The sequence below is a fragment of the Talaromyces proteolyticus genome, assembly GCF_021365285.1.
Source record: "Talaromyces proteolyticus strain PMI_201 chromosome Unknown BGW36scaffold_9, whole genome shotgun sequence".
Lineage (NCBI taxonomy): Eukaryota > Fungi > Ascomycota > Eurotiomycetes > Eurotiales > Trichocomaceae > Talaromyces > Talaromyces proteolyticus.
In genome coordinates, this window is record NW_025764285.1 from 1352866 (window position 1) to 1376125 (window position 23260).

General features: G+C 47.2%; 7 protein-coding genes across 7 annotated transcripts; 4 read left to right on the forward strand and 3 right to left on the reverse strand.

Annotated features, from left to right (window-relative positions):
- Positions 1 to 763: 763 nt before the first annotated feature.
- Positions 764 to 3281, forward strand: BGW36DRAFT_384187 (putative MFS drug transporter). Its single transcript, XM_046216766.1, has 5 exons — positions 764 to 1435; positions 1493 to 1522; positions 1572 to 1882; positions 1948 to 2069; positions 2134 to 3281. Exons 1-5 carry the CDS (start codon positions 1169 to 1171, stop codon positions 3246 to 3248), a joined length of 1845 nt encoding a protein of 614 aa, XP_046069694.1. The 5' UTR covers positions 764 to 1168; the 3' UTR covers positions 3249 to 3281.
- An 839-nt stretch (positions 3282 to 4120) lies between these two features.
- BGW36DRAFT_300456 (uncharacterized protein) lies at positions 4121 to 5927 on the reverse strand (the record flags this gene model as incomplete). Its single annotated transcript, XM_046211626.1, has 3 exons — positions 4121 to 5605; positions 5661 to 5817; positions 5872 to 5927. 3 exons carry the CDS (start codon positions 5925 to 5927, stop codon positions 4121 to 4123), a joined length of 1698 nt encoding a protein of 565 aa, XP_046069695.1.
- Positions 5928 to 9381: 3454 nt separating this feature from the next.
- On the forward strand, positions 9382 to 12749 carry BGW36DRAFT_361848 (uncharacterized protein; the record flags this gene model as incomplete). The annotated part of the gene is given in 6 exon segments (XM_046214311.1): positions 9382 to 9568; positions 9658 to 9812; positions 9832 to 9982; positions 10048 to 10276; positions 10332 to 12625; positions 12676 to 12749. The coding sequence occupies 6 exon segments, from the start codon at positions 9382 to 9384 to the stop codon at positions 12747 to 12749; spliced, it is 3090 nt and encodes a 1029-aa protein (XP_046069696.1).
- Positions 12750 to 13079: 330 nt separating this feature from the next.
- Positions 13080 to 14959, forward strand: BGW36DRAFT_409600 (uncharacterized protein). Its single transcript, XM_046219115.1, has 2 exons — positions 13080 to 13239; positions 13288 to 14959. Exon 2 carries the CDS (start codon positions 13452 to 13454, stop codon positions 14739 to 14741), a length of 1290 nt encoding a protein of 429 aa, XP_046069697.1. The 5' UTR covers positions 13080 to 13239; positions 13288 to 13451; the 3' UTR covers positions 14742 to 14959.
- Positions 14960 to 15071: 112 nt separating this feature from the next.
- BGW36DRAFT_384198 (uncharacterized protein) lies at positions 15072 to 16787 on the reverse strand. Its single transcript, XM_046216767.1, has 4 exons — positions 16647 to 16787; positions 16091 to 16591; positions 15875 to 16012; positions 15072 to 15819 (listed from the first exon to the last, which is right to left on the reverse strand). The coding sequence occupies exons 1-4, from the start codon at positions 16701 to 16703 to the stop codon at positions 15115 to 15117; spliced, it is 1401 nt and encodes a 466-aa protein (XP_046069698.1). The 5' UTR covers positions 16704 to 16787; the 3' UTR covers positions 15072 to 15114.
- Positions 16788 to 18118: 1331 nt separating this feature from the next.
- Positions 18119 to 19086, forward strand: BGW36DRAFT_361851 (uncharacterized protein; the record flags this gene model as incomplete). The annotated part of the gene is made up of 2 exons (XM_046214312.1): positions 18119 to 18529; positions 18595 to 19086. The coding sequence occupies 2 exons, from the start codon at positions 18119 to 18121 to the stop codon at positions 19084 to 19086; spliced, it is 903 nt and encodes a 300-aa protein (XP_046069699.1).
- Positions 19087 to 21890: 2804 nt separating this feature from the next.
- On the reverse strand, positions 21891 to 22494 carry BGW36DRAFT_430053 (uncharacterized protein; the record flags this gene model as incomplete). Its single annotated transcript, XM_046220785.1, has 2 exons — positions 21891 to 22240; positions 22302 to 22494. 2 exons carry the CDS (start codon positions 22492 to 22494, stop codon positions 21891 to 21893), a joined length of 543 nt encoding a protein of 180 aa, XP_046069700.1.
- Between the last annotated feature and the right edge of the window lie 766 nt (positions 22495 to 23260).

A 23260-nucleotide genomic window follows, 5' to 3' on the forward strand; every position in this document is an offset into this window, starting at 1 on the left:
GCGGTTAAATCCGCCAGACTTTTCTGGCGCGACTCTCGAGTGGCCGGACATAATGAACTACGGTATTACATTATCAGAATTATAATATTATAATATTATAATATTAGGAAATAGAAATATGGTCGGCATTCATTTCGTATTACTAATAGGCCGCGTTCCAAGACTTATGTTCTGCGTAATAGTTGTGGATGGGTCTGCCCAATAGCGATTTATTGCAGGTTTAATCTCCGGCACGTGCCAGCCCCGCCCCACAGCCGCCAGCCGGAGAGTTTACTGCCGACACGCCGAGCTTAAACCATAAACGGAAGTGTCCTGGTTCATCTTCTTCTCGCATTATTAATATTTTCTTCTCGCCTTCTTTAATACGAATGAAAGGCTGAATGGAGTCTCGGAGTTAGCCAGACCTTCGGTAGCTGATCTGTCCTGCAGCTAATCGAAGCCATCATTAATCGCCACAGATCGCGCACAAACGTACGTGTATATCTCGTATTTCCTATGCACATTCCTATGACTCGGGTGGAGAATAATGCTGGCATCTCTCTACCTCATAGTGGAGGCCCGTATTGAGCGACGACCTCAATATTAGCTATTAGCTAAATATGATGTAGCAGTAAAGTAAGTAAAAGTTAGTAAGGAGAAGGAGAAGAGAAGTAGAAGGCTAAAGAGATATCTCCGCCCAGCCTAAGTCCGACCAGTTAGCGGCCGCGAAGCTTATAATTCTCCCCCAGCGTAACCCCCCCCGGAAGTCTCCGCCCTGCGAAAAGCCTGCCCTCTGCGAATGAGCTAAGTTTCGTCGCATGAGACATGACTGACTCATACCTACCCTACAGTGTACACTAACCACTCACAGATCGGCGGTGCTGCAAACCGTGAAACGAGCTAGAATCCCTCCGCTTCTGGACCCGCAGCCCAATACTTACTCGCACCTAACTATTTTATTCCAGCTCATTTTCTTTCTTTCTCTAGCTCCGAAGTCGCCTCGGTGCGTTGCTGGTACTGACTATATAACTTGGCGCGCCCTCGTCAGATATCTCTCTGTCTGATATTGGAAGGAGCGAGTCTGCATATTTAATTTGGGCAATCCATTTATTCTCTGATACCTCGATCCCAACCCTAGTCCCCGCCACTTTCGAATCCTCATACCATAAGAGGTATATACGCTCTAGCGATGGCCCATCAAGCGCAGGCGGAGCTAGACTCCAATGCCCTGCGCACAGGTGCTTCGGAATCAACCCTAAACGGCAACGAGAAGAGCATCGATGCCTCCAGCATAGCCGGCGAAGAGCCGACACACCAGAAGCCAGCGCCTGCAGTTGGGGAGGAAGCCGGCGATGAGGCCGATGGAGCACCGGCCGAGAATGCGCTCTCCAAGACGCCATCTCAGGCACAGCAGATTGGCAAGAGCAGAATCGTCTTGATTATGCTGGCGTTATGTGTATGTAGCCATTGATCCCGACCTGCGGTGGGCTCCAGCTGACGGATATATATATAGATATCGGTTTTCTTAGCCGCTCTCGATATGGTATGCGACCTGTTACACATATCAATTGATATACTGCTAACTTGAACAGACTATTGTTTCAACCGCCCTCCCAGTCATGGCCGCGCATTTTCACGCTACTCAAAGCGGGTATTCGTGGATGGCCTCGTCTTACCTGCTAGCCAACTCCGCCTGCATTCCATTCTGGGGCAAGCTCAGTGATATTTTTGGCCGCAAGCCTATTCTTCTGATCGCCAACGCCCTGTTCTTAGTCGGCAGTCTGGTTTGCGCCCTGTCTAATAGTCTCGCCATGAACCTGGTCGGTCGATCTATACAGGGTGCTGCTGGCGGTGGTCTGATTTCCCTGGCGAATATCACTGTCTCTGATCTGTTCAGTGTCAGGTAAGCATTCTTTGCATTCAAGATGCCGATGTTGATGTTGAAATTGACATACTGATGTCGTGTAGAGAACGTCCGATGTATTACGGCCTGTTTGGTGTAACCTGGGCTGTTGCAGGAGCTCTCGGCCCAGTCATTGGCGGCGCCTTCACAACCAAGGTTACCTGGCGATGGTGCTTCTATCTGAACTGTACGACCCTCTTTTTTGTTTCAGTCCACGATTCCCCAGTACATATATACTAACTGAGCTCAAGTACCCGTCGGAGGCATCTCCTTCGTCATCCTGACCCTCTTCCTCAAAGTCCACACTCCCAAAACCCGTCTCATCGACGGCCTCCTGGCCATCGACTGGCTGGGCGTGCTCACCATCACCGGCGCAACACTCATGTTCCTCTTCGGCCTCGAATTCGGCGGCCTCGACTATCCCTGGAACTCGGCCACGGTCATCTGCCTGATCGTCTTCGGCATCCTGACCTTCGCCATCTTTGGGCTGATCGAATGGAAAGTCGCCAAATACCCGATCATCCCGCTGCGTATCTTCTCCAACCGCCACAACATAATGGCCTTCCTGGTCTGCTTCTGCCACGCCTCCGTGTTCATCTCAGGCTCCTACTACATCCCACTCTACTTCCAATCCGTGCTCCTCGCCACGCCCATCCTCTCCGGCGTCTACACCCTCCCACAAGTCCTCGCCCTCTCCGTTGTCTCCGCCAGCATCGGCGTCGTGATCAAGAAAACCGGGAAATACAAATACGCCATTGTCGCCGGTATGGGCATCATGACGCTCGGTTTCGGCCTATTCATCGACCTAAAACCGTACGCCAGCTGGCCGCGAATCATCATCTACCAAATCATCGCCGGTGTAGGCACGGGGCCCAATTTCCAATCCCCGCTCGTCGCCATCCAAGCAAACATCCGGCCCGCCGACATGGCCATGGCAACAGCCACCTTTGGCTTTGTGCGGCAACTCGCCGCCGCAACCTCGATCGTGCTCGGCGGCGTGATCTACCAAAACGTGTTTGCGCAGCAAATCCCGCACCTAACCACCATCGTCGGCCCCGAGACGGCCGCGAAACTAGCGAATTCGTTCTCCGGCGGCGACAAGGCGTTGATCGAGTCGCTGCCGCTGGACCAGCAAGATGCAGTCAAAGCCGCGTTCACGTTTGCCTTGAGCCGTGCGTGGATCTTTTATACTGCTATTGGTGGCGTTGGGTTTGTGCTGAGCTTTTTCGTTAAGCAGCTCGAGCTTAATAAGTCGCATGCGGTGGCCAAGACGGGCCTGGAGGAGCAGGAGAAGGCGCGCCTGGCGAGATTGGCCGCGAGAAAGGAGAGTAAGGCCGAGATGAGCAATGAGAAGACCGAGGTTTGAGTGGTAGAAGTGGAAAAAAAAAAAAAAAAAAAAGGTCAATAGTAATAGTTGGAATAGAGTCATTGGTTATTGCATGGCGTTTGGATCAATCTTTATTGGGTTGAATGTTCAATGTACAATGTTTGATGGATTGATAAATTTCTGGTTCTGTTGGTACATATTCCCACTCTGGCATATAACATCATTGCATTTGTGATGGTTGCTTTCTTCAACATTGCAACCTTAGATTTGCATTAATCTATTAATTAATTGATGAGGATTTACTTCAATAAAAGCGATATGCATATTAATTCAATAATTCAATATTCCAAATTCGGTTGCGAGCTTCCTTAAAACATCATCAATTGATGTTAGATGCAACTAGTATAAAACAATTTCATGTGTTGACCTACACCAAATCTAGCATCAAAAGTAAACAAAAATAATCATAATTTTCTGTCAACAGCAGAAAGATAAATATGAGAATATAACAAAGATAGTAAAAAGTGAAAAATAAAACAGGAAAAAAACACCCCTAAACGAAGGATCGTTTGGAGATAGCCTAACCACCCATCCTTCCATCATCCATCATTCCATTCATCATAAACGTGTTTAACTGACAAACGAGAGAATGCTGGTATACCAGAAAGAAAAGAAAGAAAAATGAGAAAAGGGTATAAAAAGCAAAACTCCAACCAATCCAGACCTGCTGAGGATTGCTCCCACTCTCTTAAAATAACATTCAAAATATTAGAATTTATTTCCACCATACAAGACGAGTTCACAGCAAAGAAAGGTATAAATCGGGTTAAGAATGAGGTTAAGAATGAAGAGGGAATTGTGTCGGCGTGAACGTTCCAACTTTGCTGAGATATTTTTTTTTGGAAATAAAATCAAGTTTTTACTTTCTTCCCCCCTGTTTCAACCGCAACGGCCCCATCAGAATTCTTGCGTTTTTTCTCGCCCTCTTCCTCTCTTGAAAAACCCGGCCCGGTTTGAGCTGCAGGTGTTGGGAATGTCAGCGGACTCGGTAGCATATTTGAGTCGGGACCGCTGCGTCCAAAGCCCCATTCTGGAAAGAAGCTCGACGGAGATGGAAGGAGGGCGTCTGAAACAAAGCGACTAGGGAGGGCGGAGATCGGGGTTTCCATGTTCTGATTATTGTTATATCCTGCGCCATTTTGCGTATTAGAAGCCGGCTGTGTTGGTCGCGCGAATGGATTTGGAGGTCCCTGGGCCCCGGCACTCAATATAGGCCCAGCTCCTGGTGATGGAGGCGGCGGTGGCAGCTGTACAACCCCCTGAGGACCTGGATCTGAATTTTTCTTTGGCGGAGTCGTTGTTTTCTGACCTGATGAATCACGAGGCGATGAATCTGCAGTTGCACTGTCGTCGGATTGTTCGCTTGGGATTTGGACTTTAAGTCTTGGTTTCGGCCGAGAAGGTTGCTGGGAATCAGGTAGTGAAGAGGCTGACTGCGACCTTTTAGGTTCCGTCGCTCCTCGATTCGGTTGCGGCTGTGCGTTTGCAGTAGGTAGCGGAAGGGTCTGGCTGACTGACACATTCGACTTTTGGTCTTGCTTTGCAGATGTCTCACGCTGGGGAGATTCGCGCAGAGTTGACCCGCCAAAGAAATGACGCGAGAACACGGAAGTCTTGTCATCAATCGGGGTGAAAATACTACGCGCTTTCGATTTTGGCGATTGGCTTCCCTCCACCTTGCCTTCTGTAGACTGCTGCACTGCAGTAGGATCCGGTAGAGATAGAGACGGGCGATGTTGATAAGACTGAGAATCGGGGGGGAGGGAAGGTCGTCCTTGTTCTTGCATGTACTGATGTTGAACGTGTGCCATCGGCTGGTTTTGATGCGGAGGGATGTTGTGATGAGGATGTGCAGCTTGTGGGTGGTGGTGCGGGATAGACTGTGTTTGTGGTTGCGTACTGGGGTGAGCGGGGTGTGCAAATTGTTGGTATTGGCCTTGTCGTGGAGGTTGATTGTTGGCATTGTATACCGAGGGATTAGGCATGTAGGCATAGCCATTGGGACCGGGAGGGGGAGGCGTGGCATGCGCAGGATGTGCACCATATTGCGAACTCAGTCGACGAACGTGGTTACGTGAAGATGGACGGGATGAGCCTTGTGGTTGTGGAGTGCCGTGACGAGGACCGAAAGCGACTCCGTTAGGGATCGGTGGCGAGGCAGATGGAGCGTGGTTCATGTGTTGGTAAGCGGGTTGGCTCTGGAGTTGTGGTGGTACCATCGGTTGAGACGATGGGCCCATATCTTCCATACCTATCTCGTCGTCCTCATCGTCGTCGTCATCCCCGCCCTTTCCCGAGAAATCATTTGGTCCTTTATGTTCATGCGGAGGGCCCCACTGCGAGGAAATATGTTAGTGATGGTTGCGCGAATGAGGAGCGGGGAGAATGTACATATTGGTATTTGCCCAGGGTCTCGTGGATGTCTCCCGACGAGAATTCGTATAACTTCTTATTATGACCAAAGATGATGACTGCCACGTCGACGGAGCACAGCACCGACAGCTCGTGAGCTTTCTTGAATAGACCGCCTTTGCGCTTCAAAAATGTACTGCATGTGTGTCAGCTGGGTTCTGCTAGATTGCTGGTGCATGATCCGACTTACACCGAGCGATTGCGGTCATCTTTGATGGCCTTGATCTCAATCTTCCGGCGACCCATCGTGATGAGGTAGACACGATCCGCTCAGTTTGAGATACAAAGTTAGGATGCGCAAGTGCGTATACACGCATAGACAAGTCGTCAGATGGTCGCACGTCGTTGGCGATCTTGCCTATCCTATGGGGGTTGGCTGTGCTGAAGAAACGCCAGAACCTAAAGAAACTAAGGCGCAATGTTCTTTTTTCTTGTTTTCGGGATCCAAGTTTGATGGAGATGGAGTGGAAACGCGACGAACAAAGAGGCAACTGGTACCGCGCCGGCACAAAGCAAACCAGGGCAGGAGCGTAGCCGCACCAAGCAAGCAAGCGCGCAGTGCGTAGCTCGGACGGACTATGCTATGATGCTGGTCTGCGCGGTCGTCGATGCGAGCAATATCGAATATAGAGGAGTAGGCGCGGAGGGATGGCGATGGGCGAGCGCACGGTTAAGTGGTGTCGACGGTGGCAGCAGTGGTGCGCGGAGTGCAGTATAGGCACGCAACAGCAGACTGGCTCGTGCCGGGATTGTTCGCTGGAGGGCCACCAAGGGTCCTTGGGGCTGCAAAGCGACGACGTGAGTGGCCCAGGAGCTGACCAAGCTCAAGGGAGCTTTGAAGTTTGAGCGGCCGAAGGAGGAAGGGGATGGATGCAAACACGCGGTTAGGTTAATGTTAATGCAATCCGATCAGGACGAAGATTCTAAAGATAGAAAGAAAAGAAACGGGGGGAGGAGGACGGCGGGAGGGGAGAGCCTAACACGACTGAGTAGCACGCGCTAAGTAGCCGACTGCTAACTAGGCCGGCAGGAGCGGATTATTCAGCGGCGATTAAACCGGGTCCTCCAATCATAACGCCTGGGTCCGGCCCGGCGTGTCCAATCACAGCTGTGTGCGAAGTGCGCTTAGGGGAGGAAGTGTCTGCGGCTGCATGTTTGTTATATAGAATAGCAAGAAGAGTTATATACCACCTATTGCCGACTTTCGAAATACATAAATAAATACATATTTATTATTAATTATTAATTATTAATAAATAGCTACATAAATGCAGACGTTATAGGTCCTGCTTTATCTCGCTGGCACCAGGCTTGTGCCGCCCGCCAATCAGGGCGGGCGGCAGGCTGAAACGCGCTGCAGAAATAACGCTCAATTATTAATAAATAATAAATAATAGCAATCATGTGTGCGGCTAGCCCTGATAGGCACAGGCCCTGCAGCTAAGCTCCAGCGCGGCACATGCTGCTGCTATTTATAGCCAAGGACTTCATTCTGATACTTGTGTTGAGATCGTCATATCATTCTTCTCGGGACTGCCATAGAACATGATTCAGCAGGCGCGTCAGGCCACAAAGACGCCACTATCGGTTGTTGCCGCTGCTCTCGACTCGTAGTCATCCCGTACTGTGCATTGTATGTGTCCCATTGGCGGCGACGGCAAGGCTGAGGGCCCAGCCACGCTTTTGGGCTGCACACAGCGCGACAATAAGATCCAATTCTTTTGAGTGTTGTGGTATCCTACAATGAGTAATTGTTTCGTCGAGCCGCTGCCTACTTTGTCAAGCAGCTATCATTTATATTTTTAACCGTCCGAATGGAGAGAGCATTGATAATAATAATATAATAATAATTATATCAATTCCATCGTTGTCGGCTGAAACACGGCAATGAGACATCTGCCTGTGGACATGGAATTGGAAATATTCCACCGTAGGGCAGACAGGTCTCTGTAAAAGATCCCTCCCGCTTCAAGTCTGAAACAATCTGACCCACCGCTGCCATCCAAAACAAACGCGTACCGCACTGATGGGGTTGATCTAGAAACCCCATGGAAGGTAGCAGCCTCGGAAATAGACTGCAGCCCGCTGGTCAACATTGAAACCTGGTCCGATGAAAGGGGTGCCAATTCTCCGATCCCGCGGCGTTTATAGTTCGACGACAATAATAATCAACTTGCAAGTTCCACTAGGCTAGACTCGAAGGACTATCCAAGCTCGGAGCAGGTGTTCCCGCTATGTTATTAGTCATTTGATGCCCGTCCTACTCATCGACTTCTGCATACTATCAACTTCTCAGGTGGAGGACATCACAACCAACATTAAAATACATATCAGGGGACGTTGGACTTCCAGACAAACAAGGTTATGCGACTCAGCCTTCCCTTGGTAAATTTTCGCACAACTAAAAGCAAAACAAGGACAGCAAGCAGTGGTACAGCAGTGACAGCAAAGCAACATAACCAAGCCGGAAGCCCAAAGTAACAGCTAACAGTATGAAAACAGTCAATTTCTCGCTTGGCCAATAGGGAGCTCGCTCTCAGTGGATTCGCCGTTAGAAGCGCTTGGCGTTGTGCACTGTGCGTTCCTTAACCTTTGGATGGGCCAATCACAGCCCAGAGCGGACTTGCTGCGAATCAATGGCTGCTTGGTTTTACTGATCAGCCAAAGAAAGAATAGAAATGGAAATAAATGATAATAATAAATGATAAATAGATAGATAGATGAATGAAAAGATAGAACATAACTAAACAAATAAAAGTTACTTTGTACTGCCGCCACTCTCCCTTGCGTGCTGGCGAGCTGTCTATTGTATGCACACTGGTCACAAATTGCCAAACTCGTAACTCCGGTGGCCGTGGCCACGACCATTGAGTAGGCGCAGTGGACCTGTCAGACTGTCAAGAACAATAATACTAAATGTTAAATAATACCATAGTGACATGGCCCATGCCCGGGCTTCAGTCATGCTCTGAGTCTGACAGACATTAATACTACCACCATTATTCCATCTCACCTGTACCACCTTGACGAGCGACTCCTTCAATCCAATCTCATGTTATTATAATTTATCCAAGTCGATCTGCTGTTGCGGCTCCGTTAATAAGTTAAATCTGATCCCAATCAACCTGTGGCTCCGCCCGGCCCACCTAAGCCTGTGTCGCTCTAGCCTCCATTACGGCGCACGGCGTCAGGCCCTGACAAGTTAGCCTTAGTACATGCAGAACCCCTGAAGTCTGAAGCCGCCAAAAAAGAGCTTGGGAAACAGATTCTCGTGAGTCCAGTTTGCTGCAAGTCTTCTTTCCTTCGTCCTTCCTTCAACCTTCAATTCTTTTGCCTTGGGGTTCCTTTGATTCCCTTTTTTCCCAACTCTTCGCCCTTCGGTGTTTTTCTAGTCTGGGCAATCTCCTTCATTTGTGTTCTACCTCCCCCCCTTTTCATACCCCTCAGAATCGTGTATTGGATTGGTTTGAGAGGAGACGCCTGCCAGCGGTCGCTCCCCTGGTCGCATTTCCATCTCATTAACGCTGTCATTCTTAGTCTTACATTGATCGTTCGCACCGATCTCATTCGTGATCAACACTCCATTCCTCTCAAACGGACTGATATGCCCGCCGCTACCTCATCGCATTGAGCGTCCATCCATCCATATTCGACCCTGCCTGGCGACGTTTCAGGAGTGCAACCTCCTTGAACATCGACAATGTCATTTTTCTCACGAGTGTTCAGGAGCAAGGAGTCCGCTGCCAGCAAGAAAAACGCCAAACAGGCTCCCGTCCAGGAGGCGCCTGCCAAACCCAAGTGGGCCGACGCATACCAACGCAATGAGGTCGGCCCCGAAGAGGTACAAGAGTTGCTGAGAGGCTGCACGCAGGAACTCAAGCTTCGAGGTATGTGCATATATATCAATGATGAATACACGTTGGCTGCAGCGCGGCTGCCTGCATATGCATGTCGCTAACCTATCGACATCCCACAGGCCTCGACATCCCCTTTCTCCTCCTTCCGTTTCGTCCTAGTTCTGATCCCAGCGCTGCACGCACTTTCATCCGTAACTACTTCAATGCCAGCCAGAAAGGGGCCCCACTCCAGGGCGATGCGCTCATGCAGGAGCTGCGACTGACCGAACCAATGGTGGGCAACATCCGTGCAGAAGAATGCGATCTCAGAGACAAAGGCTAATCGATGGATGGTGGTTGGTGTCATACAGGTCCTATGCAGTGTCGTGAAATGGTGCTGGAGCAGACTGCCCGGTGGTGTGGTTACATGGGAGGCTTACGAGCTCTTCAAGGTGGGAGAGCAAGGTGCGTGCCTTCCTTGCTCCCTTCCTGCCTTCCTTCCTTGTTTCTTGCCGTCTAACCCGCTCCAGACTCGGACCTCGCCCGTGATGCCTTCAACACCTTCATCCCCATTAGCGTCGATTCCGACTCGCGCACCAAGATCATCTTCGATTTCTTCGATCTTCTTGCTGCCATTGCCGCTCACGCTAAGAAAAACGGTCTCGGTGGGCGCAAACTGTCGAGATATGCGGGCTGGTGGGCCTTTGAGCACACCGATACCAGCAATGGCTTCGAAGCCGCCTACAAAAACTGGGCTACGTGAGTACTACACAAGACTACGGTCAAGATACGCGATTAACGCTGAATGCACTAGGGCTGCCGATGCCACGAGCCATCTCTTCTTCGCCTATCTGCGATCCATGTCTCCAGACTCTGTTAAAGGGATCAGTGGTATATCGAGTCTCCCCATTGCTCTCCAATCGCTTGTGCAGGCCACAGAATACCCGCCACAGACGCCCACTCTTCTGCAAGTCGCAACCACCAAGGTAGTCATGATCGTCGACACAGTCTCGCCGACCCCATTCTCTCTACTGCGTCGGGCCAAAAACTTTGAATATCGGGACAGTGACCGTCATCTTCAAGAGTTCACCGCGTACGATGAGCCGACGCAAGCTCTTACTGACGAATGTCAACGAGTGCTTAGAGCCATCTCTAACACCAACCAATCTGCGGTTTCCACGTCCAAGACATCAACGAGCCTCCGGGATGCGTCCTGGTCTCGCTTTGAGGACATTGGCTTTGGCGCTTCCATTGACTCCGACCACGATGATGAGACCGAAAATCATAGGTCTGGTCAGGAACTGCGTTCTGCGCCTCAGTCCCGCACCAACGATTTCGCTCGGCCTACTACACCCTCATGGGCCGATTTCTTGTCCTCGGGTTTCGCTGATGAAGCTGGATACACAGGCCCTTCTTCACTCCTTCTGCCTCCGGATAAAGTCCTACCTCCCATTGCCACAGTCCGTGGCCAGAGCTCCCAGTCCCACAAACGGACCCTTGTCAGCGAGCCTAATCTGGACCCAGGTGAGCTAGCTAGCATTACAGTGTTGGACCTCGACGACTCTTTCTGGTGGGTTTGGATTAGCAGTCTATCAAGTGAAGAGCCTAGTACTCGCAAGGCTGTTTTCGGACGATGCGCCCTTCTGGAAACAATTATCTCCGGTGCCAAGTGGCTTGTCCTGGAGGAACAGGTAAAGGGTGCTGCGCCGGAGCCAGAGGATGGAGCATATATCGCTGAAAAGAAGCGCTTTTTCGGATTTTCAACTCGCAAGCTTACCCGCCGCAAGTCATCTGGAAGAGGTCCTGTTCCACGGGAGCCGTACAAGTTGAATGTCAACAATGCCACCATTGGCGCCAGCAAAACTAGCATTGGACCGGACCAGCACGCCCGCATCCAGGCAGCTGCCGCGGCTTTACAGAAAAAGCACCGTGAGCAAGAAGAAGATCAGCAGCGCGAGCTCCATGAACGCCGTGGTCGTAACGACTACACCGATTCTAAAACCAATTCCACCATGACGACCGGATTACTAACCGAGGCTTCTCAGGCGATGAAGTGGACTAAAAGATATGATAGCCATTATGACAAAGATCAGTTGAGATCAGTCTATCTCAGTGATAGCCGGGCTGGCACCGGCTATCCGTCCGAATCTTTGAATTCGCTCACCAATGGCCAACGAAATATGACTCCAGTCACTGAAGTCCAGACGCCTCCTTTAGCAGAGAAGAAGGCTGCCTCGGCGCCACTTCCCGTTCCTCCTAAGGATGTCCCCAAGCCGGCGAATGATGTTGCTGCATATGCAGCAACTGTTCCATTGCCTGAGCCCAAGGCTAAACCCGCCTCTGAGCCGAAGAAGTCAATTGAATCGACTGAGGAGACGCACCCGAAAAAACTGAAAAAGAAGCAAAATTCTGCGCTTAAGGGTATTTTTAGCACCACAAAGCAAAGAACTGATGACGGGCCCAAGAAGCAAACCGGTATAGATCCCTCAGCTGTTGCCGCAGCACGAGCAGCTCTGGAGAACAAGGTCAAATCTCAAGATTCATTTCCTCCACCTAAGGCTCCTGTATCTCACCGTTTGTCAATCATCAAAAAGAAACCCGTCTCTGAAAATGCTGCTACGGCCGAGCCGGCCGATGAACCCGCTCCTGTCATGCCGTCTGAGCCGGTGGAAACAAAGCCTGAACCAGTTGCTCTCGAGCCTGCATCCCCAACATACAGCGGCCCTCCACGTACTCGTCGCGATGCAGAATACGATGCGTTGTCAAAGATTGACACTAACGAGAAAGCGGCCGCCGATCGTGAATTCTCTTCTTTTGACCAAGGTCCTCTGGAAGATCAGCCTGCTTTTGTCCCAGATAGTCCTGTGACGCCTGTCGAACCGAGCCGGCCAGAAGTTCCCTCTCCTCCAACAGCAACAACTTCCCGCGACGTCACTACACCTACCGCACAACTGCACAGTTTGCCTGAAGGATCGCCATCCAACCCGTCTTATCAGGATCGTTGGGCTCAGATTCGTAAGAACGTGATTGAGAATGCCTCTGCCAATTACGATGAAGTGCCCAGTCGTACGAGCCAAGGGGACGATGGCGATACCAGTGGTGAAGAAAGTAAGTTTTCCTCGAACGTTAATAATAAACTATCGTTGACGTGTGATTAGCTATCGAATCTCGCGTAGCTCGAATTAAGGCTCGAGTTGCCGAGCTGACTGGCAACATGGACACCAGCCGGTAGAGCGAGTGTTACATTTGATAGATAGACCCGATTTCCACACCGACGCCTTATCCTTGCTGGCAACTTCTCTCGCTTTTTCCCAACCTCTATCTCCTTCCCTTCTAATTTGAATTTCTTTCGACGTACAATTCCCCATCAGTTCATCTCACAATTGGTTATTGTTTCGTTTCCAGTGCACTCGAGTCTCGTGGAGGTGAATCCCTACTTTCGTGTGTATTCAATAATACCCACGTTTCAATTTTTGTCTTATTTAGTGATATCAAGTGATCTCGTATGTCATCCAACAACCAATTCAATTTATATAAATTCATGTTTCTTTAACAATTCAGGGCTCTTCCACCAGCCATTTTTGGTGTAATATTGATTCGAAGTGAGTTTAGATAAGCCAAAGTGGCATAAATAATGGTGCTCTATCTGCATTTAGCTTTTTTGAGTCGCTTATCGAGGAAACGAGTCGGATATTTTTACTCTTTTATCACGATGCGGGCAGGTAGGTTGTGTCCATGAATGTCATGAATTACTTACCGATCTAAGTTAGCATCTAAGTTAGCATCTCAGCCTCACTCAACCGCACAAACATGAGGCTCACTACTATTCAGCCTTGCACTTATTAAAGCTGACTTGGGTGACCTACTAAAATTCCAATCTCAAACTTCTGAATACTTTTTTTTTTTTAAAAAAAAAACATTTTTCCGATTTCAGATGGAGTTATTAAATGAGAAATGGATTTATGCGGATCAAACTACAGCTCACGAGTATGACAAACGATTTCTGATTGTTGAGAAAGACCAGCAACCCTACTTTAGCAAAGTTCCACCTGGCGAACATAACGGTCTGCCACACAATATTCCAAACTGTGCCCGGATACTCTGCAGCTACTGCTCCCGATGTGCAACGAGCACCGAACACTCCCCCTTCCAACTACCACACGACCAGCACACCGTTAACCAACTTCTCGAGCCATTCCCATGGCTCTTAACTCTACGAGCCCACAGCAAAGGTTTCGGCAACTTCTCCAAAAACCTACTCTACCATGCCGACAACCCTGTAGCAATGACCATCATCTTTCATTCATCCATGAAGCAGTACTGGCAGCGCAGCCGAGGAGGATCAATCTGGTCTTTAGGGCTTGTCTACGACTTCCGCCACAACTCCTCAGTGGGCTTACTAGACGGTTTGTTACCGTCGGATCGAAAACGCTTGGAATGCAGCTTGGCCAGTAACCCAGCGGCTCTTGCACATCCACTCGCCGTACCATGCGCGGTTCTCGAGACTCAAACCACGTTCCTGGTCGAAGCAGCTTCGAAAATCCATGGACAGCTGTATAAAATCGAGAAAGACTTCGGACTATATAGGTCTTGGGGACCTGGGGGTGCGCGAGATCCATGGGCGTTGAGTAATGACGAGTTTCAGGACTATATGAAAAGAAGCGCGTCGATTGAGAGCCACTTGACCTATCTTCGCGGCCAGGCTGATATACTCATGCGCTTCAACGCCTTCCTGCTCGAAACGAGCGACGAGTTATTAACTTTAGTCAAGAACACCTCCTCCAACCCCACTGCAAACACGCTATCCGCCGTCTCTGGCCAGCAACCCATTCAATATTGGCGCAAAAATCTCGGCTACATGCTCGAAACCGTCCGACCCAACATCGACCGTTCCTCCGCGCGAATCGAAAAGTTCTCTGCGACGGTTTCGACGGTGATGAATCATAAGATCTCTACTGATACTAGCCACACCGCGTCCTTGGCGACATTGTTATCGATCATCACGATGATATTTCTCCCTGCAACGGCTATTGCGACTTTTTTCAGTATGAGTATGTTCAGTTTTCAGAATGATGCTGTGCAGGTGGTCTCCAGTAGGCTTTGGATTTATTGGGCTGTTGTGGCGCCTTTGACGGTGGTTATTCTGGCGCTTTGCTATCTGTGGACGAGGCGGAAGAGTTTTAATTTGTTTCTTTCAAGGAAGAGGGATAACGATTCAGTGTGATTGGGTTTGACACTGGACTGTTGAAAGTCGTCAAGCCTCATTTCAAATAATGACCTTCCGTCGAGTTTGTAACTTTGAAATATGAATATGGATACTAGGCGCACGATCGTTCGATCTTCTCCTTGCGGAGATGGATCAATCGTTGTATCTGTGCCATATTGAAAAAGGAGATGGGAGGCCGCTCCTTGAGTAGTGAAATACATACATCTACGATATTGACTATTTTAAACCTCTGACAAGCCTCTTACTGCGAAAATCGCCAACTTAGCACATCATTAATGTAATAAATTATAATATCTTGTAGCTTTGGCTATACAACCTGAAAATACAGCCTGCAGCCGAGAGCACACCACGAAAGGCAAGTGTGGACAATCTAAGTATTGACAAGCCGGTCTCCTCGATAGACTCTTACTTGATTTATGAGTGTCTCGCTTGTCCAAGACGCATATAGTAGCCCCTCAGAACTCTCCAGGTTATTTACGAGGGCAGTTATTTGCTCGCGTTCCTCCCAGTTGACAGACTCTAGTGTCAATGCCAAAGACACTGACAGAATCGGCAGGCCCAGAGGCTTGTAGCGACGACCGTGATCTATTAGCATCCAGATCCTCTGAGACAGACCTAAAATTTCTATTTCCAATTCAGACTGACAGAGAGCGTCGTTATCGGCGAGAGACCATAAAATCCTCAAAACTATGATGCTATACATCGCATGATAGCATAGCGCTAAAGCCACTGTGGGATCTTGGATTTGAAACATTTCATCAACCAGGCCAGGGACACACGTCGATACAGTCCGGCTGACGAGATTTTCTTCATATATCAGGGTATCCAATTCGATACATATATCGTGTAATTCCTTTCTGAGATGGTAGATTCTCCCCAATAAACTTATTAATGTTGGTTTTCCCTCTTTGTGCTCTAGCTTTTCACGGATAAGGGTTGGCCACGTAGACATTTGCCTGAGAAGCTTGTAGTAAATTGTTTGAATCCGGCTTTTACCTTGTAAAGTATCCAGTGACGCTGACCACTCTCGCTGAGAAAGAAAACAGTCTGTGTGGCGCAGGAGCGCGTGTTCTACCTAGCTCTTTGTGTTAATCTAAAATGCAGTATAAAGAAAGAATAAGACGACATACAATGCACATGTGACCATCTGCTATAACAGCGCAGTCGAAGGTGTTTGACGGATCTGGTGGGCCTCGTTTTTGTACGAGAGCAGCCAAGCCAGACCCATGGACAAGCATGTTGGATCCAAGGGACTCTCCAAACACTGACTGTTGATAGCATTCGTTAGTAAATTATTATCAAGGTTCTGTAAAACGAAAAATTTTAAAGAGCTTGATGGCGATTACCTCAATCCGGTGTAAGAGGAGGACCGCACAGAGCGTGTTAGTCGAATTCCATTCCTTCGGATCATTGATTGCCTCCTGGACACTCCGTAACGCACGAGCGTGTAGCTGAGGCTTGATAGAGCATGGCGTTTTTGTATCCCGAGTAATGGTCGAATGTGAATCTACCATGCATGCTGCAACACTATCGAGTGCGGAACTTGATCCAAAATGCCGTGGCATCTGAGAGAGCGAAGCTCCTAGGTGATTAAGACTGCGTGAAGGAGTTTCCGTATGAAGACAGCTAGTAAATGCACAGACAAGGCGTTCTGATGGACTAAGAGGTATGGTTTCCTCAATAAAAAGACCAGAAATGTCGTTTCCAACATTTGCTTTTCCCCGCAATGATGCGGTGTGTTTTCGCCGTACAGTCGCGCCGTCGTCGATTACTTTGAGTGATGAACGCGGAGGACAATGGCGATTGCTCCGTCTACACGGTCCGCATAACGGCCATGCTTGATCGCACTGGTGAAGTTCATGATCAGTGTTCGCTAGTTGGAAAATGCTGTGTGTCCCCTACCTTGATCTTTCTTAAACGACATGTATCGCACCGGTTACTCTTTAAAGCGCCGACCATGCTGATCGAATACAATTTTATGTATGGTTTGAAGAATAAACCAATTCAGCAAATCCAACTCGATTGTCTTTAAATCAACAAGACTTTTAAGCTTGCTATCAGATCCCCGCTGGGGCTGAAATGATCGGCCTTACAGGTGGGCCAGTCAATAAAATCGCCTATGCCGGAATAAGCACTGAGTTGCGATAATTGGGGGCCACAAAAGCTTGGCTAACCGGACCCAAAGGCGAAAGCTGAGGGCTAGGGCTAACGCCTAACCCTAAGCCCCCGAATGAGGCAAACGCCTGATTGGACACTCTTTCAAGATGGAGCTTTACGACGATCGCAAGTCATTCTAGCGAAATATCAGCTAATTGCTTACCTCTGTTAATGATTGAATAGACTTCTTATTTTCCGTGTTAGCAACTAGACAGAGAACGGACGCACGCTACTGAAGGACGACTTCGATACTATAGTTTCAGACATGGGCAGATGAGAACTAAAGCTTTACCATTAGCCTGTGTGATTATCGATCGTTGCTCCCTGCGAGTTTGTTAATCTAATATTGCAACGCTAGAGCTATTTGGAGGAGTGTGGGCTATATGACTGTTCTTCTGGGTCAATTTTAAAAATAATATGAGGGCTTGGTATGGTGGTTACTGGCTAGGGATGGCTGATGCCACGAGTTGCAGATTGTGAATTAAAATTGAGAACTGGATGCCTTCCATATTTGAAGTCAACATTAAAATTTGAAATAAACCAAACAGCACTAGAACCCTATACACGGAATAGCTAATTTGAAAGTGACACACCTCTGACGGGCCTTCAGGGGCAGATGAGAAACCCATATGATACTTAAAGCGAATCGAGAATTCAAACATTCAGAGCTTTTGTAAGAAGCCAAAGTAGTTGGAGAACTTGAGCACTCCTTAATGTTCGCATACAGAAAAGAAACCAAAATGAGTAAGGGCGACGTGTCAATTAAATGATATCTTTGGAAAATATTCTAAGCTTTATAATAGATTCTATCGAACATGAAAATAAATGTGTCAAATGACAATTCCTCGCCAGTCCATTAAAAACCTGTCTATGAATAGGCAATACGCGCCTCAAAAAACGAAGGGGTGGTGGGTTATCCATGCTACTCTCAAAACAATAAGTTTAAGCGCCGTATCGATAGACAAACAAATAGTATAGCAGCGATACGCCGCATCAGCAGTGCGACAAAAAACGTTTCAGCGTTTGAAGAAGAGTCTTTAATAAATGAGCGAATGAAATGACTCAGACTATCCAAGGGAGTCGGTCGGCGGCTAAACAGCAGGATCACGTGTGGTGGCATGGAGACATTAATAACCCGGAACTTCTACAACTGGAGCCTTCCAAATGTGATTTAAATTAGAATTTTTCACAAAGGAGATATTCAAGTGAGTACCAAAATGGCAACACATCTGGATCTCAACATCGATGCGTTGAAATATCCGGATCCAGGCGAAGAAAAGAAGTCGGGGAGCAAGTTGTTATCGAGGGTAATTCCATTCAAGAGTTCCCATTCGAAGACATCGACTAGCGACCCATCTATCCCAAGAGAATATCTGCTAAGCGACTATAAAATATTCCTTATCCTTCGAGACTTCCTTCAACCGGGAAGCACTATTAAACCGGACGATGCCGTGAGTAGTGCTCTCGAGGTCTTTCCAGTTGGATACTCAGACCTGCGTTCCTTGAACACGGTCTGTCTTGAGCTTGCTGAACAAATACCTTATGATCATCCATCTCAATTGAAACTCGCCAGCTTCTTGTGGCTCGTCGGGAGAAGATCTAAACGGGTTGCTAAATTGCAGTCAAAGGTGTGGTGGTTCATAACCCGTCCCTGACTTCGTCTTTTGTGATTGTAACTTACCAAATCACATAGGAAAAGCCGATAGCAACAGAAAACTTCTACCAGCATTTGAGCGAAGATATATCAGATAATCTTGCGGATCCAGGAGATGACGATACTGAGCCTGTTCGGTATATTAATTTTCAATCATTTCTTGCACATCTCATGGGGCTAGGGCTTTTCCACGCAGATACGCACGATGCTGAACGCGCAATGCGCCTGGCCTTTGAACAAGACCATGCTGACGAAAGTATTGTGATCCATGATGCGTGGATCCTTGGTGCCGCACAGTGGATTTTATGGTACGGCCAAGAACTGTTCAAGTTACTTCTATGGAAAGAAAATGGAGAAGAGGCTTTCGAGAAAGACAAAACTGGATCAACAATATTGAAGAAGTGGGACTCTTGGAAAGGGAAATTCGAAGAGGCCACCGGGGAATCTGGAGGACATGGAGATGAATGTAGAAAGGTGGCGAAAAGGGCTGTAGAGATTATGGCAGTCCTGGAGAGAGTGATGCCGTGTTAGTTTGATAGTAATTAGGTATTGCAGATTCAAATAGCGGAGTAGGATGGATCAGCGGGTATCTGGGATATAGGGTTGGAAGTTTCGTTGTCAAGTCAATTAATTTAAATCATTGATGGGAGCTCGGGCGTTCTTCAAATGTTTGATATGATTATACGGTCGCAATGGCACATGGACTGATGATCGCGACCAAAAGTTTCTAGATGTGTTATATGGATTTCATCAACGCAAGCTGATCTAACGATGGACACTCGCAAAAGTGACCATTTTGGCTTGGAAGCTTTACGTAAAATTAAGGGGTAAAATTAACAATATTATATCTGCGCTATATGGTAGAAAAAGCTGCTTACATTGCGCTGACAGCTGTCGCAAAATGGTTAAATTAGGGTTAGGGTTATGGCCCCATCCAGTCGATCATTTTATGATTGCAGGTATTAGCAGGAATCTTGACATTGATAGATCGATGGCCCTTTAATATTCTTTCTGAGTAGTTATTGTGATTTAATAATCACTATTAAAAGGGTTATCGGAAATATTAGTATTTATAGTCCTGTGTCCCTTCCCATGTTCTAGGAATCATCGCTATCTATTTAGCGAGTCTTTCTTGCTCGTCCAGCCTCTCATTATGTGGAAACCTTGCATTTCTTTATTATCCGCTATATTGCAGTTGGTTGCAGCAACATCAGCGGCACCACCAGCTTGTCAGACAGTTGCTCCTAACCAAACAATCATTCATTTGGCGAATAACTGGCTCCCCACATCAAGCTTACAGAGAAATGCTCAATCGGATTCAAAAAAAGGATTTCTATTTGCATCCAGTATACAGAAGATATGGGGAAGCATCATGAATGATTCAGAGTGCCGATACCGATCCGCGAATCTCCTTCTATTTAGTTCATCTCTGATACAATACAAATGGGGGTGGCGGGATTCCTTTCCACTCAAGACGCTAAACGGCTTCAAATCCTGCCTAGTCCTGGTATACTAATCTTTTCTTCTATATCATATGTCTTATTTATCATCTCAAGTTAGAGTAAGGCTAATCTAATAAGAATTATTAGATGAATTTCCATTTATCGACCCTTACAGAAGCTCCAGGAAAGAGCCAGACCTGACGATAATGCCTAAACCCGCCGAAATGCCTACAATTGTTATCAAAGTCGGCTGGAGCGAAAGTCGCAAGAAACTCCACGACGACATTCATCTCTAGATCAATCGATGGGCTGACGGGTAGACACCGTGATGCCCAGTGTAGGGACCTTGTACATTAAGAAGTTATTGACGCAGCAATTGCTTCCAGCTGACTGTCCTTCAACAATGCTAAATTGCAATTATCGCAGTCATTCCCTACTCTGAGTTTCTCCAACAAAAAGGACGATGGGGGAAAGCTGGTATCGCACTCGTTCGCGAAGGAACCCAACCGCGTGGGTAACACCTAGGACGATTTTGCAAGTTCTAGTGCACCTTTCTCCAATTCGAACATCAAGGGGCAATGTCGGCTCTCTGTTGATATTTCAGGGATCCTGTTAGGTGCCTCAAGCATCCCTCTCCGCCCTGAGCGTTTGCACGCTCACACTAGATAGCCTAGATAGCTTCGCCTTACACACCACGCATGAATATGAGCATCTATCCATATTCCCACATAATATTTACAGCGTATCGTGTCATAATCTGTTTCCTTTTAGCGTTATTAATCTCATCATCATCAAGGCGACCGGCGATCCCGGCCTGGTACTTCAATTCGGAAGAAATGACCATTATGGGCCCACATGTGCCTATTCCCGGAAACGGCTATTGGGATCGTATCAAAATGACCATCATGAGCCCTCTTTCAAATTTCCTTCTCTTTCTACTTCACTCTCTAGTTAACTCAGTCAACTACTATCCCCCCAGTCAAATCCATAATATTGAAGGCATCTACATGCCATTTTATCTCCAAACCTATCTCGCTCATGCGGCACAGAAACTACGGAGCTCACGTATTTGGAAACAGAGAAGGATTCAGGAGTCAGATTATGGGGTTATGTGCCCAAAACTCACCAGTTCTCCGAAGGACAGGAGATCAAATATCAGAAGAAAGCTTCTATATAGTGCTTGAAAGAGAAGGTACATTGGAGCGAATATCTTCTTAAAAGCTAAACAGGAAGAAAAAATTGCTTAACGAATCTCTATATGTGATTAAAATGTTTGTCGATAGCTACTCAAAGAGTTCACATTCCACCAGTTGATATCTACAATTTGAATGGAGTATTAGTTGAGAGGTGGAAAAAACAACCACCAGGTAACCTTCACGTCAACCATATTCGTCATCGTGACTGTCCATCGTAATGTTCTGATATAGATATCAATAAATTTTGGCAAATACAATGCTAATCTGATACATGCCCATGACGTCGATTTCAATTACCGACTGATACTATAGGATGATATGTACGTGGCCCCAATATCCGGTACTCACACCATAAGAACTTAGATTGAAATAACTCATGGCTCTCATGAACCTAGTAGCTAGAATTCGAACAATACCAGACTACGCAAAGCCTTGACAGGAAAGTTAGATGATTTAGTAGTATAAATGCAGAAGTAAAATCCAATTCAATTTAGCTAAAAATAAATCTGTACATCAAGCCCAGCCAAGCCTACAAATGTTGAATTTGAAGCTTGGAAAGCCCAGAATCGAAGTAGAAGACCGATATCCCCTTTTCACGCGTAGAAGAATCCATCATTCTGTTGAGAAATTTCAGTAAGGCACTCATATATCAGTAGACGTATGGAAGATATCAAATTCGCATACCTTAGTAAAAGCATTACTTTCCGTTGATTCCACGTCCACAGAAATCAGAATCTCTGGGTTGATAGCCGTAAACAATGCTACGATCAGGCGCGTTATCTTCACCAGAAGCATACCACCCGCAATCGGCAGTGATCAAGCGATCGGCGGCCTGTCGCTCACTTGCATAGCAGTTGTTTTTGTTACCAGACAAATTGCAAACATAGGACACGACATCGTTCTGAACGGCATAGAAATCCCGTCCATTCTCCGAACCGTCACCTTGAAGCACGCCTCCACTACCGCATTGGTTATCAATATTGACGTTAACAGCATCCGTATCAGCGTGGTTCAGGTTATCATAAAAACACTGAATGTTGTTTGCACCTTTCGTGATGGTAAGCTTGTTTTCATTTCTAAGAGGGCAGGTACTGAAGTTTTCACTTACCACTGAGACCCTGGCGGCGGAATTTGGCGCTCTTGGGCCCGGCATCAGGTACAGCTGTGAGGTTGGCCACAAAATTGTGGACTGTCTCACCCTGGTCATTGGTAGAAACTGTGTAAATGCCGTCGCCAATGTCCTCAGGGATGGTCCAAGCAGTGACAGCAGCAGCGAAGAGAAGAGCTTTTGGGAACAGCATTTTTGACAATTGGTAAGAACTTGATTGATCTTTGAAAGAGTAAAGAATCAAAAGATTTTATAAATGGGTTTTAAAAGGAGTGTTGGACTGTTTTGTTCCGATGAGAATGATGATGATGATGAAGATGATGGATTGACAGTGCAATCTGCTCCCTTCTTATAGTTCTTCTACTCCTTAACATTGATCTATTCATTCAGACTTGGTCTCTTTCTTCACAAACGATGATGACTCGTTCATCCTTGAAAGTAATTTTAATTCGGAGTATATTCCACTTTTTGTTACTATTAATTGTCAAGAATCGCGTAAAGTAATTTCAAAGGAGGTGATCTACATAGGATCATGAACAACACTTCATACTATGTGTGTACAAGTGGAGTTGTACCTAACAAAAATACATGTATTCATTCGTCAGCGAATATGGTTCATCAAGGAGATACTTGATGACGGTTGTCATCATTATAGGGGCTAAAATTAATGTCATTGTTGATTTATATCAACTGCCATAGATACCGGGGTCGATCGAACCTTGACTGGAGAATGACCAAATATCTACTAATAGATACCGAAAAAAATGAAGTCATACATCAAATGGTCCTTACGTTACATTTGGACCAGTTCCAATTGAACTTGAAACCCAAAAACCCAGTCTATTTTACCCCGAATAGGTGTTGTCGTAGGGTAACCCCCAGCTGACATACATGTAGCTATATTCACCGAGAATATCGCTCACGGTGCCGAATATAGAATCGAATCGTAGAGCCGCTAG